Genomic DNA, 16,137 nt, shown 5'->3' with positions numbered 1-16,137 from the left:
GTATCATTAGCATAGTGCTGAGTGAGTGAGATCCCTCTCTGGTGGGATCAGTGGTTGCCTGTGGAAAATGATATCCAACCCAGTACACACCAAATTGGACACTGTCCTTAAAGCTTTTCTTCAGTCACTTCTCATGGGAGTTCATTCCATCGATGGGTTTGTCATCACCTTTGGTGGGACAGCACGTCCTGACCCTGTGGAGCACAAGTCACACAGGAGCAGGTGTTTTTCAGTAGGATCTATTGGGATCTGTAGGTAATGAAACCTTTTCTTATGCTACAGAGCCTGTAGTGTCTGTATTGAGACAAGGATATTGTGAGATTGTCCTCATGGTTGGGCATGCAGCTGCATTTCATAGAGTCATAGAATGGTTTGGTTGGAAGGGCCTTAAAGATCAGAGAATCATAGGACTATTCAGGTTGGAAAAGCTCCTTGAGGTCACCGAGTCCAACCATCATCCCTGCTCTGCAAAGTTCTCCACTAAACCATCTCCATCAACACCCTTAAACACACCCAGGGATGGTGACTCCACCACCTCCCTGGGCAGCCTATCCCAGTGTCTGACCACTCTTGCTGTGAAAAAATCCTCCCTAATGTCCAGTCTGACCCTCCCCTGTTGCAGGTTGAAGCCCTTCCCTCTTATTCTGTTGCTAATTACAGTGAGAAGAGACCAGCACCAACCTCTCTACAGTGACCTTTCAGGTGGTTGTAGAGACTGATGAGGTCTCCCCTCAGACTCCTCTTCCTCAAACTAAATATTCCCAGCTCCTTCAAGCCTTCTTCATCAGATTGATTCTCCAGGCCCTTCCCCAGCTCCGTTGCCTCCTCTGTCCTGGCTTCAGCACCTCAAGATCTCTCTTGAATTGAGGTGCCCCAAACTGGACACAACACTCCAGGTGAGGCCTCCCCAGTGCTGAGCACAGGGGAACAATCACCTCTCTGCTTCTGCTGGTCACACTACTTCTAGTACAAGCCAGGATGCCATGGGCTTTCTTGGCCACCTGGGCACACACTGGCTCATGTTCAGCCCCTTGTCAGTGAGAACCCCCAGGTCCTTTCCTGCCAGACACTTTCCAGCTACACTTTCCCAGGCCTGGAGCATTGCCTGGGGTTGTTGTGGCCCACATGCAGGACCTGGAACTTGGCCTTGTTGAAGCCCAGACCATTGACATCAGCCCAATGATCCTCATGCAGATCAGCACTCCCACCTTGCTTGGTGTCATCTGCAGACTCACTGATGATACACTCTGTGTCCTTCTCAAAATCATCAATAAAGATCTTAAACAGAAATGGTTCCAACACAGCGCTGAGGACACCACTTGTGACTGGCCACCGGTCCCAACCCCCTGCATGGGCAGGGACACCTCCCACCAGCCCAGGCTGCTCCAAGCCCCATCCAACCTGCCCTTCAACACTGCCAGGGATGGGGCAGCCACAGCTTCCCTGGGCAGCCTGCGCCAGGCTCTCACCACCCTCAGACTCAAGAATTTCCTCATGTCTCACCTCAATCTCCCTCCTGCAGTTTTAATCCCTTCCCCCTTGTCCTCTCCCTCCCTGCCCTTGTCCCAAGCCCCTCCCCAGCTTTCCTAGACCCCCTTCAGGCCCTGGAAGCTGCTCTAAGGTCTCCCTGGAGCCTTCTCTTCTCCAGGCTGAACACCCCAACTCTCCCAGCATTTCTCATGGGAGCCCCTACCTGGTGCACAATGTGGGATCAATGGCTGCTGAGCTGTAACTGATGCCTTGTTCTCATGAACTCTTTCTGATGCCAGGAGTGCTTTGTATGCCCAAGAACTACGAGTTGGTATTTGGGTTGTGTTATTAAGTAGCTGAGGAGCTGAACTGCTGAGAGTTGTCACCTGGAGTCGTGGAGCCGCTTCGTTAGAGACGTTCTGAGGGGACAGAAGTGACATGTCCGTGTCTGGGGAGACTCAAACAGATCAGTGGGGCCAGCAGAGAGAAGGGACAGGGGAAAGGAGCCAGAGTGTGAAAACCTCAGTATGTCACTGATATTTTTCCTGGTTGGAGTCTTAGCAGTGGCTGTTTGTCAGCAGCCTCTGGAGCCCCATCAGTTCCTCCTCTGTTTCTGGCAGCCCAGTTTGGTGTGTTCTGGGCCTTGCTGGGGGTGCTCCCTGTGTTGGTGTCTCTGTCTTTCATGAAGATATGGAACAGGGCTGGTGTTCCTGTCAACAGCTTGTTTAGGGCTGGCCTGAGAGGAGGCAGAGCTGACTCTTGGGATATCTCCATCTGTTCTGTGGGGGGGGAGTTTAACAGAGGAAATCATTCACTTGTTTCTAGGCTGGGCTAGGAGTCCTTCACACCTTTCACTCCTAAACTTTGCCCCGAGGTCCAAAATCGCGGACCGTGGTGTGTCTGAGTCTTGCTCCATTCCCTGGCTCCCCCGTTGGCCTTCACGTGCTGTGCTGCAGAGCTGGGAGGACCTCTGCCCTGCACCCAATGGTTCCTGCTTTTCTGAGAAACCCTGAGCAGGTGTGTCCTGCTGCTGATAAGATACTGAGGGCATGTAGCTGAGCACTGTTTGACAGGAGTAAATTTTGAATGCCCTCATGTTGGGGTTGTTTTTGTAGGAAAACAATGGCCTGCAGAAGTGTCCAGGCCACCTGCAGGGCTCTTCTCTGTGCCTTGCAAGGATCTTCAGTCTTTTTTTGCCTTGTTGCAGGATGCCTTGTTAGGGCCACAGAGCTGATCCAAGGGCTGGGGCAGCTCTGCTCTGGAGCCAGGCTAGGAGAGTTGGGGTGTTCAGCCTGGAGAAAAGAAGGCTCCAGGGAGACCTTAGAGCAGCTTCCAGTGCCTGAAGGGGCTCCAGGAAAGCTGGGGAGGGACTTAGGACAAGGGCAGGGAGGGAGCAGACAAGGGGGAAGGGATGAAAACTGGAAGAGGGAGGTTGAGGTGAGACATGAGGAGAAAATTGTTTGCTGTGAGGGTGGTGAGAGCCTGGCCCAGGTTGCCCAGGGAAGCTGTGGCTGCCCCATCCCTGGCAGTGTTGAAGGGCAGGTTGGATGGGGCTTGGAGCAGCTTGGGCTGGTGGGAGGTGTCCCTGCCCATGCAGGGGGTTGGGATAGGGTGATCTTTGAGGTCCCTTCCAACCCAAATCAGTCTGGGATTCTGTGATACTGTTAGAATTGACCATATTGAAAATCTGACATTTTCAAGGGTGGTGATTTTCAAGCTGTCCACAGAATGGGAAATGCTGCTACTCGAGGGGGACACAGAAATCCTTCTCACCTCTTGGAAGGGAAATAGAAGTGGGATAAGGCAAGAATTGCCTTTGGCTGTTTGGTCCCACCTGTGAGCTTAAGGACCACCCTGTGTTGGCTAGGAATTATTATATTAGGTGCTTTTGCTGTTTTTTTTTTGCTGTTTTCCTCTGGAAACAGGAACGTTTTCCAAAGAGGAGCTTGTTTCACCCCAGGCAAGGGAAAGCAGTAACAGGGTTTGAATGTTGGTTTTTACAACCAAAAAATCTTTCTCAAAATGCCTTTTGGCAATCTGTTGGTTTTATTTGTTCTCATAAATGACAAGTGAGGTTGAAACCCAAACGATGTGTTACAATCCATGACCAGTGATTTCTTTTTGAGCTCCTGGGAGGTGAAAATTAAGCTCCAGATGGACCAGGAGTGGGAATAAAAAGTTTTGAATTTCCTACCAAGGAAGTGATGGCCTGAGAGCTAGAGCTGTCATGTTGTTCTGCTGACCTGGCTTCATTGCTGAGCTGTTCTCTCCTGTCTCCTGCAGGATGGGATAAACATTCCTATGGGTACCACGGTGATGATGGGCACTCCTTCTGCTCCTCAGGAACAGGCCAGCCCTATGGTCCCACCTTCACCACTGGGGATGTCATCGGCTGCTGTGTCAACCTGATCAACAACACCTGCTTCTACACAAAGAATGGCCACAGTTTGGGTGAGGAAAGATGGTGTTCCCAGGAGAGGGACCTCCTGCCCTGCTCTCGCTGCTTTGCATGTTCTGTAACTCTTGTCCCACCTTTGTGGGTAAGATTGGAGAAAATGAAGATACAAATTGGCTCTAAGACATCAATCCTCGCAGCATGTGAAGTGGTTTCTTGGCTGCCCAGTTGAGTCGGTTAGGATTTAATCCCTGGTTCCTGCTCCTGGAGGCTGGAGAGGATGGCTGATGTTTGGGCAGCAGGGAGACAAAGAAATGGGAAGCTTAATTACTGTATTCATCAGCTACATGCAAGGACATTCAATCAGTGATACTTTATGAAGTGGCTTCTCCATCTGTGGGCCTTAACACAGTGGTCCAAGCATTCCAAAAGCAAGGATTAATCCAGCAGAAGAAGTCTTAGTTAAGCTCTTTCCTGTAATTTGGTCCATTCCACAATTATTTCAGTAGTTCCCCTGAAGTTAAGAACTTCAAAATTTTGCCCAAAGAAACCTCTCTCAGGTATTTTCCAGGCATCCATCCTAGCTGATTGATCTCAAATAGAAAGTTATGGCCATTTTCACCTGAAATGTCTTGCCCTTGGATGAGATTCTCCACCCTGGATAAATTCTTGTGCATTTTTTTGGTGACATAAGACATGCTGTACATTTTGAGAAGTTCATCTCACTTTTTGGGCTGGAATTCCTTTGGTTTGGTAAGGACAGACACTCCTTCCCTTGGCTTCTCCTCAGTGTGTTAGTTCCTCTTGGTTGAATTCCAGATGAAGAAGCTGGTAGAAAAATACCCTGCTCCAAACATTTCTCAGAACAGAAGTCATTTGGAGTTGGTGGCTGGGCTAGTGGGAGGGCTGGGATTGGGGTGCAGTGTGTCTGGAGGGGGCACAACTGCTGGGGAGCTCTTGGGACAGCACGAGGCTCCCTCACATGAGAGATGGACATACTAGAGAGAATCTGTTGAAATCTCTGAGATGGTTAGGGGACTGGTGAGACTTCACTTGGAGTGTTGTGTCCAGTTCTGGGCTCCCCAGTTCCAGAGGGACAGGGATCTGGAGAGAGTCCAAGGGAGGCTGAGGATGATGAAGGGACTGGAACACCTGCCTGAGGAGGAGAGGCTGAGAGACCTGGGGCTGTTTAGTCTGCAGAGGAGAAGACTGAAGGGGGATCTAATGAATGTCTCTCAATACATGAGGGCAGCAAGAAGGCAGGACAAGCTCTTGTCACTTGTGCCCTGGGACAGGACAAGGGCCAATGGATTCAAACTGGAGCCCAGGAAGTTCCACCTGAACATGAGGAAGAGCTTCTTTGCTGTGAGAGTGACAGAGCCCTGGGACAGGCTGCCCAGAGAGGTGTTGGAGTCTCCTTCTCTGGAGCCTTTCCAGTTGAGTCGGTTAGGATTTAATCCCTGGTTCCTGCTCCTGGAGGCTGGAGAGGATGGCTGATGTTTGGGCAGCAGGGAGACAAAGAAATGGGAAGCTTAATTACTGTATTCATCAGCTACATGCAAGGACATTCAATCAGTGATACTTTATGAAGTGGCTTCTCCATCTGTGGGCCTTAACACAGTGGTCCAAGCATTCCAAAAGCAAGGATTAATCCAGCAGAAGAAGTCTTAGTTAAGCTCTTTCCTGTAATTTGGTCCATTCCACAATTATTTCAGTAGTTCCCCTGAAGTTAAGAACTTCAAAATTTTGCCCAAAGAAACCTCTCTCAGGTATTTTCCAGGCATCCATCCTAGCTGATTGATCTCAAATAGAAAGTTATGTCCATTTTCACCTGAAATGTCTTGCCCTTGGATGAGATTCTCCACCCTGGATAAATTCTTGTGCATTTTTTTGGTGACATAAGACATGCTGTACATTTTGAGAAGTTCATCTCACTTTTTGGGCTGGAATTCCTTTGGTTTGGTAAGGACAGACACTCCTTCCCTTGGCTTCTCCTCAGTGTGTTAGTTCCTCTTGGTTGAATTCCAGATGAAGAAGCTGGTAGAAAAATACCCTGCTCCAAACATTTCTCAGAACAGAAGTCATTTGGAGTTGGTGGCTGGGCTAGTGGGAGGGCTGGGATTGGGGTGCAGTGTGTCTGGAGGGGGCACAACTGCTGGGGAGCTCTTGGGACAGCACGAGGCTCCCTCACATGAGAGATGGACATACTAGAGAGAATCTGTTGAAATCTCTGAGATGGTTAGGGGACTGGTGAGACTTCACTTGGAGTGTTGTGTCCAGTTCTGGGCTCCCCAGTTCCAGAGGGACAGGGATCTGGAGAGAGTCCAAGGGAGGCTGAGGATGATGAAGGGACTGGAACACCTGCCTGAGGAGGAGAGGCTGAGAGACCTGGGGCTGTTTAGTCTGCAGAGGAGAAGACTGAAGGGGGATCTAATGAATGTCTCTCAATACATGAGGGCAGCAAGAAGGCAGGACAAGCTCTTGTCACTTGTGCCCTGGGACAGGACAAGGGCCAATGGATTCAAACTGGAGCCCAGGAAGTTCCACCTGAACATGAGGAAGAGCTTCTTTGCTGTGAGAGTGACAGAGCCCTGGGACAGGCTGCCCAGAGAGGTGTTGGAGTCTCCTTCTCTGGAGCCTTTCCAGCCCTGTCTGGATGCCTTTCTGAGTGACCTGCCCTGGTTTTGATCCTGCTCTGGCAGGGGGATTGGACTCGGTGATCTCTGGAGGTTCCTTCCAACCCCTGACATCCTGTGATCCTGTGACTGGAGCATCTCTCCAGGGGAGAGCTCTTCAGTGGATAGAAATGGCTGCAGGGAGGCTGCAATGAGGGTGGAGCCAGGCTCTTCTCAGGGGTGTCCAGGGCCAGGACCAGAGGCCATGGGCACAAACTGAAACCCAGAGGATTGGCACCACCTGAAACCCAGGAGGTTCCTTCTGAACATCAGGAACACTTTGTCACTGTGAGGGCAACCAAGCAATGGCACAGGTTTGCCCAGAGAGGTTGTGGGGTCTCATCCGTGAGGTATCACCTGGATATGATCCTGAGCAACCAGCTCTGGGTGACCCTGCTTGAGCAGAGGGCTTGGAGCTGTTGCCCTGCAGAGGTGCCTCCAACCTCAGCCAGCCTGTGATCCTGTGGAGCGGCACACTGTGCTCCAGGAGTAGCAGAGGTACAGAGATGTGGACTTTTCTCCCTCTGATCTCAAGATGGATCCTTCCCCTGCAGCAGATGCAGGAAGCCCTGGTGCTCCTGCAGACAGAACTTCTTTTGGAGATTTGTTTTCACTTTTCCTCTGAATGTCATACCCACCGTGGGTTGATTTGTGAGGGGATGGTTGCCTGGAAGGGGCTGGTGCCTTCTGAGAAGCATCACAGTGGTTGGGCATTCAGCCCTGATGCTTTGCACCACATCAAGAGATCTTCAGCACTGAATGGAGCATCCTTTGAGAGTTGTGTTTAACCTTCTAATTTTATAAAGAGCTCAAATCAGGGGGGCTGCTTGGACCTGAGTGTCTGATCTGGTGTCTTTTGAAATGACAACTATTGATCAGCCAGACCAGGTGTGATGCTCCATGGGAAGACCTGTGCCTTATGACTTGGTGAGATTGGTCACCAGTAGAGACACTGGGAGCCATTTGTGGTCCCTAAGGATTAGTTAATTGCCCAGATTTCTCACAGCTGGGTTATTCTAAATTTAACTCATAATCTGTGGACATTGTCCTGGTCAGTCCTGTCCTGGGAGGACAAGTAGAGGTGTGACAGCCACAGTGGTGATGTAGAGCAGGAGCTGCTGCTGAAGGATGAGACAAGTTCACCATACACTGCCACTAAGGTGATGAAACAGCAAAAGAAGATTTCACCACAAGTCTCATTTTAGTCCCTTCATTTTGGTGTGTATTTACACAGAAGTGGTGTTGGGGGCTCCAGAACTGGACACAGTTCTCCGGGGGGGGTCTCACCAGAGCAGAGAAGAAGGGGAGAATCACCTCTCTTGACCTGCTGGCCACACTTCCTTTGATGCAGCCCAGGACACCGTTGGCTTTCTGGGCAAGATCTTCATGGAGATGCTTCCAAGAGGGCAGAAAGTGTTTGGACTTTCAAAGAAATCGTGGCTCCTGCCTCCAGCTGGTGTTGGTTCCTCACCCCCCTCTGACACCTCCCTGTTCAGCACTGGGGAGAAGTTGCCCAGCCGGAAGATGATGGAGACCTGTGGTCTTAAGGAGCTCAGACATGCTCTCCTCAATGGGAAGCACTTCTCTTGAAGGTTGTGTTTCTTCATCAATGGCACAAATAGACACTGGTGGCCCTTAACAAGACTCTTCCTTGCTGAAGTTTTCATTCTGCTTTTGTAGAAAGACAGTGAAATGTTCCTGCAGCTTTTGGGGGTATCAGACCAGCTGGTGGCCTGTGACTCCCTAGTGCTTCCATCAGTGTCTCTCCTAACCACATCATCCCTCCTGTCAGGGAGGTAGCTGAGTTGCCCGGGGAAGTGGTTGGGTCTCTATCCCTGGAGATGTGTAAGAGACATGGAGATGTGGTGCTGAGGGACATGGGTTAGCGCTGGACTCGGTAGAGTTGGGTTAATGATTGGTAGGTTGGACTTGATGATCTTAAAGGCCTTTTCCAACCAGAATGATTGTGTGATTACACCCCTACAGCTGAGGGAGGAGCTGGTACAACACTGAGCCAGCTATGAACACTCAGGGGTGTCTCACACCTGTAAATTTCTCTTACATCTCATGTTCCATACATCTGAAGAGCCCAAGAGGAGGACACTCAGGAGACAGCAGTGATAATCATCTACTGCTCTTCTCTAAGCTCAGAGTAATTTAATTCCCTTCCTTTCTTGTTGCTTCCTATTGGCTTTGTTCATTGGTGAGACCCTGGCCCAGGTTGCCCAGAGAAGCTGTGGCTGCCCCATCCCTGGCAGTGTTGAAGGGCAGGTTGGATGGGGCTTGGAGCAGCCTGGGCTGGTGGGGGGTGTCCCTGCCCATGCAGGGGATTGGATCTAGGTGATCTTTAAGGTCCCTTCCAACCCAAACCATTCTATGATTCTGTGGTTCTATTTTGTGTTGTGTCCAGGCTTTGGAGGTGCTGCAGAGCAAAGGTGCAGATTCAAATTCAGAGCCCAGTTAGACCTGCGGTTCTTTTGCTTTTGGCTGTTGGTTTTGTTTGATCCAGGTGTGTAGCAGCAGAGGTTCAAGATGATGTCTCTAAACAGACACATTTGTGCATGTTATTGACCTTAGGTAACAGAGGGTGCAAAGCACACAAATGCCTTAATTTAAAGGCAAAGTAGTAAGTTTATTTATAGAACCACAGAGTAGTTTTCTTTGGGGGGAATCTCTGGAGGTCAAGCATCCAACACCCTGCTGAAAGCAGAACCAACCAGATCACATTACTCAGAAACCTGTCAAGTTTTTGCTGTCTCTAAGCATAGAGATCTTGCAGGAGGCTTTTCTGGTCCCCTGGTTCAGTGTTTGACCACATTCCTACTGAATTCCCTCCCCTTAGTGCCTAACCAGAATTTCCCACATTGCAACTTGTCTCTGTTGCCTCCTGTGTCCTGTCACCATCCATCTCAGGGAAGAGTCAGGCTCTGTCTTCTCTGTACCCTCCCATTAGGTAGTTGTAGGCAGCAGGAACCCCAGAACACAACTGAAGGACCCAGTTGCCCTTTGCCTCTCTTCATCTTGTGGGCCTCTGCTGGACTCACTCCAGTTTTGCTCCCAGTCTTGTGTTGGAGAGCCCAAAGGTGAATATCATACTCCAAACTGGGACTCACAGGCGTTGAAGAGAAGGAAGCAAATCCCTTCCTTTGACCTACAGTCCTACTGCTACAGCCCAGCTCACTACCACAGCTCCAGCTCCAGTGCTACTGCTACAGCGCAGGATGTGGTTGACCTGCTTTGCTGCAAGGACCTGCTGCTGACTCCTGCTTTGCTTGTTGCCCAGCAGGACCCTCTGCCTCCAGTTCTGCAGATCTGCTTATCTCCAGTCAGCCCCAGCCTGTCCTCTTTCCTGGGAATGCTACAAGCTGATGGAAGGGCTCTTCACTTGCTCTGTTGCACTGTTGTGTTGGACTGAGGGGCTGTTTACAAGGAAGTGTAGAGACAGGACGAGGGGCAAAGGTCTAAAACTAGAGCAGGGAGACTAGATCAGAATCTAGGAAACTAGATCAGACATTAGGAAGAAGTTCTGCACTGTGAGGGTGGTGAGACGCTGGAACAGGTTGCCCAGAGAGGTGCTGGAGGCCCCATCCCTGGAGATGTTCAAGGTCAGGTTGGACAAGGCTCTGAGTTAAAGAAGTCCTTCTCATTGCAGGGGGTTGGACTAGATGACCTTCAAAGGTTGGACCCTTCCAGCCCAACACATTCTGTGATTCTAACCTAATGAGTTTTGTGCTGGCTCTTTTCTCCAGCCTTTTGAGGTCTTTCTGAAAAGCATTATGACATCCAGGATATTGTCCACTCTCCCATTTGGTAACATCTGTGAACCTGCTGAGACTGCTCACCATCCCATCCTCCAGGTAGTAGAGACATTGAACTGTTGGCCCTACCATCAATCCCTGCTGGACCACACTTGGAGTTGGAGCTGCTGGTCACAACCCTTCGATCCTGTCAGTCCAGCCAGTTGTCACACACAGTCACAGAGTGGTGGGGGCTGGAAGGGACCTCTGAAGAGCATCCAATCCAACCCTCCTGCTAGAGCAGGGTCACCTACAGGAGATCCCACAGGAACACATCCAGGTGGGGTTGGAATGTCTGCAGGGATGGAGACTCCAGCACCTCCCTGGGCAGCCTGGCCCAGGGCTCTGTCACCCCCACAGTACAGAGGTTTTTCCTGATGTTTAGCTTGTCCCTCCTGTGCTCCAGTTTGTTCCATTGCCCCTTGTCCTGTCACTGGACACCCCTGAGAAGAGTCTGGCCCATCCTCCTGACACCCCCTGGAGATATTGATAAGATATTAGATGTAGATACTGATTTTATAAAGACAGAGCTGTTGGTTGGATTGCAGAGAGGCCACTCAGCAGGGGAGCTCCACGCTGCCATCATGGGTACATGGGGCAGTTTGTGCAGGAAAACATCCAGGATTTTTTCCCCAAGCGTTTGATTTTGGATCTGTGCTGGTTTGAGTAGTAATTGTTTGTTTCCTGTGATGACTCCTGGATTTGGTTTCAATTGCCATTCTAGGCTGATCATGACCATGTCAGGCTGGTGACCTTGCCTTGCAGCTCTTGGTTGAACAGTCCTACCATTAAAACCAGAAGGATGTGCTCTGGCTCCTGTGCAGCTGCTTCACAGCTGCAGAGAGGTGGGATGTGTGCCAAACTGGTCATACTGGTGTGCAGACCAGCCTCCCTCTGACTGGGGACAGACAGTGTAGCTGAGGATGAAGCTGTTCTTTGCGTGGTGGTTCTCAGGTGCTTCTGGCTGGGTCCTGCTGTGATGGGAAGTGTTTAATGTTCATTCTTGTCTCTCAGGCTGGTAAGAAGATCTGGTTACAGCCAAACTGAAGCAACTTTATAGTAAAACTCTGTTTCTGAAGCCAAAGTGTGGCCTGGAAACCAACTCCTTCCTAGTGACAAAGAAAAGAAGAGCTGAGATGGGGAAAAAATAAATCACACTTTTGGCAGAAAGTTCTGAACCATTTAGGCTTTTCTATGAACTTTTCTCCAGATGCAGAACCTTGCAGAGGGAGGGAAGTGGCTTCCAAATACCAGAGGTGCTGAGGTGCAGGGGCTGAGCTGGGATTTACTGCCACAGATTTCTTGCTGGGATTTACTGGGACTTTTGGGAGCGTGTTAAGGACTTGGCCAAGCAGGGGGGAAAAAAATAAATCCTTTTGTCTTTTTAATTCTCCTGTTTTCCCCCCACAGGTATAGCCTTTACAGACCTCCCTGTAAGTACCCCTGCTTTCAGTATTTCAACCAAAAATGCAAACAGAAGGGTGGGGGATGAGGGGGGGGATTTTTTTTTCTTGTCTCTTGCTGTTGAATGCCCTGTTAAAAACGTGGTGACACATTTTATGGAACCATGGGGATGGTTCTTTTTCTGAGTCTTTTCCAACCAAAATGATTCTGGGATTCTCCTGCCAAGTTTCAGGCACACTTTTCCTCTGATGTTGGTGGCCAGTTGCCAGGGATGGAGATTCAACCACCTCCCTGGGCAGCCTGGGCCAGGGCCTGACAACCTTTGGGTGAAGAATTTTCTCCCAGTATCCCTTCTAAACCTCCCTTGGCACAACTTGTGGTTGATTCCTCTTGTCCCATCACTTGTTCCTTGGGAGTAGAGACCAACCCCCCTGGCTCCAACCTCCTCCCAGGCAGCTGCAGAGCCAGCAGGTCTCCCCTCACCTCCTTGTCTCCAGGCTGGACACCTCCAGCTCCCTCAGCTGCTCCTGCTCAAACTTGTGCCCCAGCCCCTTCCCCAGCTCCCTTGCCCTTCTCTGGAAGCATCTGCTTGGGATGGTGTCTCCAGGTGTCTGCAGGGTGCTGGGGGCATGTGTGGTTCCCAACAGTCACTAAACAGAGAGGACACATCCCACATGCAAAAAAAAAGGGACTTGAACATGGAGATGATTGGAGACAAGCTGGGGGCAGCCAACTTCCCCTCCAAGATGCACATATCCCAGAGTGGCTGAAATATGGGTTTTCTTACTTCTAACTTCCAGGGATTTTGCAGGTCTGATTCCTGGCCTTGGAAGTCTTTGGGTTTGTAACACTAAAAAGTGGAGTTAATTAAAAAGTGTAAAGCTTCTTCATTTTTTCCTTTGGGTTTTGTTTTTCTCTTTGTTTTTTGAGCTTTGATAATCTGAAAGGTAGAGCAGGTTGGTCAGGACTTGATGCAGTTGAGTTTTGAAACTCCCTGAGGACAGAGGTGTTCCAGTCTCTCTGGGAACCTGTTCCAGTCCTTAGTCATCCTCACAAGGAAGAACTTGTTCCTTATGACCCATCAGAATTTCCCTGGCTGCATCTCGTTCCCGTTGCCCTTTCTCTGAGAGGGATCCATCTCCATCTCTTTGATCACTTGGAAGACTTGCAGGTAGATTTTCCCTTTTGCCTCTCCAAGCTGGTTCCCTCTCCTTGCACTCCAGGCTCTCCAGCCCTCCATCCATCCCAGCAGAACTGCAGGACCCCATTTGTGTCTGTCTTGCCCTGGAGATGTGGAGGTGGAGAGGGTGAACCAAGGAGGTTCTGCAGATGTAGCCCCCTCAGTGAAAGTAGAGGGAAGGAGTCCCTTCCCAGGACATGTCAGCTCCTTTTTTCCAACCTAACCAGGATTCCTCCAAGTTCTACCCCGTAACCATCTTAATCCCTTTAGGAAAAAGCAAAATCCACAACCCCAGAAGGCCCCAAGGAGAGACCAGTGACATTGCCAGTGCTTCAGGTCTCTGCAGCAGTAAAGACAACTTAAAAAAACTGGTCCAGAGTGAGCACCAGGCATCCCTGAACCTTTTCTGATGCCATTTTTCCATTTCCCACATGGAAGTGGATGCAGGGATTCAGTTCCTATCCATAAGCTTTTTCTCAAAATAGCCTGAATTCAGAAATCTTCCAGATAGACTCTGACCACCTGTTTTCAGGTGGTTCATCTTCTTTGGAAGCTGAATTACTGGTGAACTTTAGAGGTATTTTTACAGGGGTAGCCTTTTCTTTTCCCCTTGTGTTGGTGGTGCTTTGGAGCTTTCCTTTGGATCCATAGGCCTGTTCTTAAAATGAAATGAATCCATCAGAAGTGGAACTTCTTGTGTGGGTGCCTTGCTGTCTTGAGGCCATCAAAGACCCAGCCTCAGAGCTCCACTACCACCCCTTCCCTTTTCATCAGGGATGTAAAATACTCTGGCAGCAGCTTCCAGTAAGAAAGTTCAGGGCAACAGTGGAGAACACATAGATCCGTTGATTGCAGTGATGCCCCTTTGGGGTTTTTTTTATTATTATTTGCTGGCTTTTGAACTTTGGTTTGATTTTTGGACCCTCCCTGGACAGCAGTGGTGGCACTGGTCACAGCCTGATCCCACTGGGGGACTGATCCCATTGCTCTGGGGTTGTGCAGTAACTTTTAATACCTGCACAATAAGTCGTGGGGTTCCTTGAGATGCAGCTGCAGGGCTGCTGCCCTGTCACGTTTCCTGCTCCGTGTCACGTTTCCATTCCAAGAGCAAACCACAGGACTGGCACCAGAAGTGGATTGAACACAGGTTTCTTTTCCTTCCCAGTCAAACCTCTACCCTACAGTGGGTCTCCAGACTCCAGGAGAGATCGTGGATGCCAACTTTGGGCAGCAGCCATTTGTGTTTGACATTGAGGACTACATGAGGGAGTGGAGGGCCAAGATCCAGAGCACCATCAAGCGGTTCCCCATCGGAGACAGGCTGGGCGAGTGGCAAGCCATGCTGCAGAAGTAAGTCTGATGCTCACCTCCTTTCCTTCTCCTGGGCTTGAAAGACTTGATTTTTAATGCTAATTTATGCCTTCTCTTGGCAAAACTGGCCAGCCAGTGCATTCTGCTCAGCTTGCTTGACCCTCTGTTTTGTTGTTTAATCATCTTCCCTGTGTAAGTTACTGCTGTTTCAAATGTGAAAGCTGTGGGAGAAGTTTTCAGCCAAAGTCTGCATGAAATCTTGTAGGAATGGAAAAATATACACTTTGGGGTGATGCACTGAGGGAGGGGGAGAGGAGGGGACACCATAAAAATTCCCACAGGAGAAAAGCCAGGCTGTAAGTCAGCTGAATTCAGAAATGGAAGAGGGAGGAAGAGCCTTAAGCCAAAGGCTCCCAAACCCAGCCCACCTGAAAACACAATTATCCCACCTCATCCATTCATGGCTATTGAATGCACTGCCCAGTGCAAAAGGATGGAGTGAAACTCGATGGGGACAGGTCACAGCAGTGGTCAGAGGTCAGGAGTAACTTCTGCCTGAAGAAAGAGTTGGCTAAGGCTCCACAGCTTGGAAAGAGGCAGTTGAGGGAGGTGGACTTGAGCTCTCAGTTGTTTACACCACGAAGAGCATGGCTGGGAAGTGATTCTTTGCTGTTTCTCAAAACACAAGAATTAGAAAAAAAGCACCTTCTGGCTTAAAAAGAAAATAATTCCTGTTTTCATGAGGTTTATGAAACTGTGGGACTTGTGGTGGTGGTTTGAGTCTAAGTGGGTTTGAAAAGATACAAGTTGAATATTCACCATAATTAGGGAGGCCAATTCCACAGCTGGATTTTTAACCCCCCCAACTCTGTGGCTGTTCCTTTTCTCTCTGTGTTTCACCTGTTTGTTACATTCTTGCCCTAAACTCCTGGTCCCTGTCACCCAGCAGCCTCACCTACAGCCATCAGCACGTACATGGGACTGTTCTACTTTGGTGCCACTTAGTTATTTGCAGATAATTTACACCAACCAGCAAAGACTTGGAAAATCAGAAGCTGTTGACAACAGTAGTAATATCTTTCTTGAAGAAGCCAGAAGCAGGAGGCCTGCCAGGGGGTTTGTAGGGCCAGTAGAGGATTTCTGTATCAAAAGAGACCTGGGGGAAAATAAGACCATATCCAACTGAGTTCTTTGCAGATGTGTCCAGAAATCAGGTGGGTTGTCATGCTGGGATGCTGCTTTGTGAGGCTTTTGGCAGGGACTGTGCCTGGGATTGAAATGGTTGTCAAAGAAGCTCAGGGAGAATTAAGTGAGGGGAGGAGGAGAAATTCTCTGGACCCAGATATTTACTTAAAGGCTGAATGGGACTCCAGGAGAAAGCAGGTGAGCTTCTGGCTCTGAAACCAAGCTTCTCCTCCCCTTCTACTCAGCCCTGGTGAGAGCTCACTTGGAGTGTTGTGTCCAGTTCTGGGCTCCCCGGTTCCAGAGGGACAGGGATCTACTGGAGAGAGTCCAACAGAGGCTCTGAGGATGATGGAGGGACTGGAACACCTGCCTGAGGAGGAAAGGCTGAGAGACCTGGGGCTGCTCAGTCTGCAGAGGAGAAGACTGAGGGGGGATCTAATGAATGTCTCTCAATACATGAGGGCAGCAAGAAGGCAGGACAAGCTCTTGTCACTTGTGCCCTGGGACAGGACGAGGGGCAATGGATTCAATCTGGAGCCCAGGAAGTTCCACCTGAACATGAGGAAGAGCTTCTTTGCTGTGAGGGTGACAGAGCCCTGGGACAGGCTGCCCAGAGAGGTGTTGGAGTCTCCTTCTCTGGAGCCTTTCCAGCCCTGCCTGGATGCCTTTCTGAGTGACCTGCCCTGGTTTTGGTCCTCTCTGGCAGGGGGTTGGACTTGA

The 16,137-nt window shown here is 49.9% G+C and overlaps 1 protein-coding gene across 1 annotated transcript in view; it reads left to right on the top strand.

The window, feature by feature from the left end:
- The window catches only part of LOC104397827 (ran-binding protein 10-like), a 95,172-nt gene that overhangs the window by 38,050 nt on the left and 40,985 nt on the right, over positions 1–16,137 (top strand). The window contains exons 5-7 of the mRNA XM_010007839.1: positions 3,754–3,921; positions 11,748–11,770; positions 14,087–14,271. Coding sequence (XP_010006141.1) covers positions 3,754–3,921; positions 11,748–11,770; positions 14,087–14,271 — 376 coding nt within the window. The remainder of the gene's footprint in view (positions 1–3,753; positions 3,922–11,747; positions 11,771–14,086; positions 14,272–16,137) is intronic.

Source organism: Chaetura pelagica, unplaced genomic scaffold, assembly GCF_000747805.2.
Source record: "Chaetura pelagica isolate M959 unplaced genomic scaffold, ChaPel_1.0 scaffold911, whole genome shotgun sequence".
NCBI classification, from domain to species: Eukaryota; Metazoa; Chordata; class Aves; order Apodiformes; family Apodidae; genus Chaetura; species Chaetura pelagica.
Note: the sequence above shows the minus strand (reverse complement) of the source record. Positions and strands in the feature narration are given on the sequence as shown.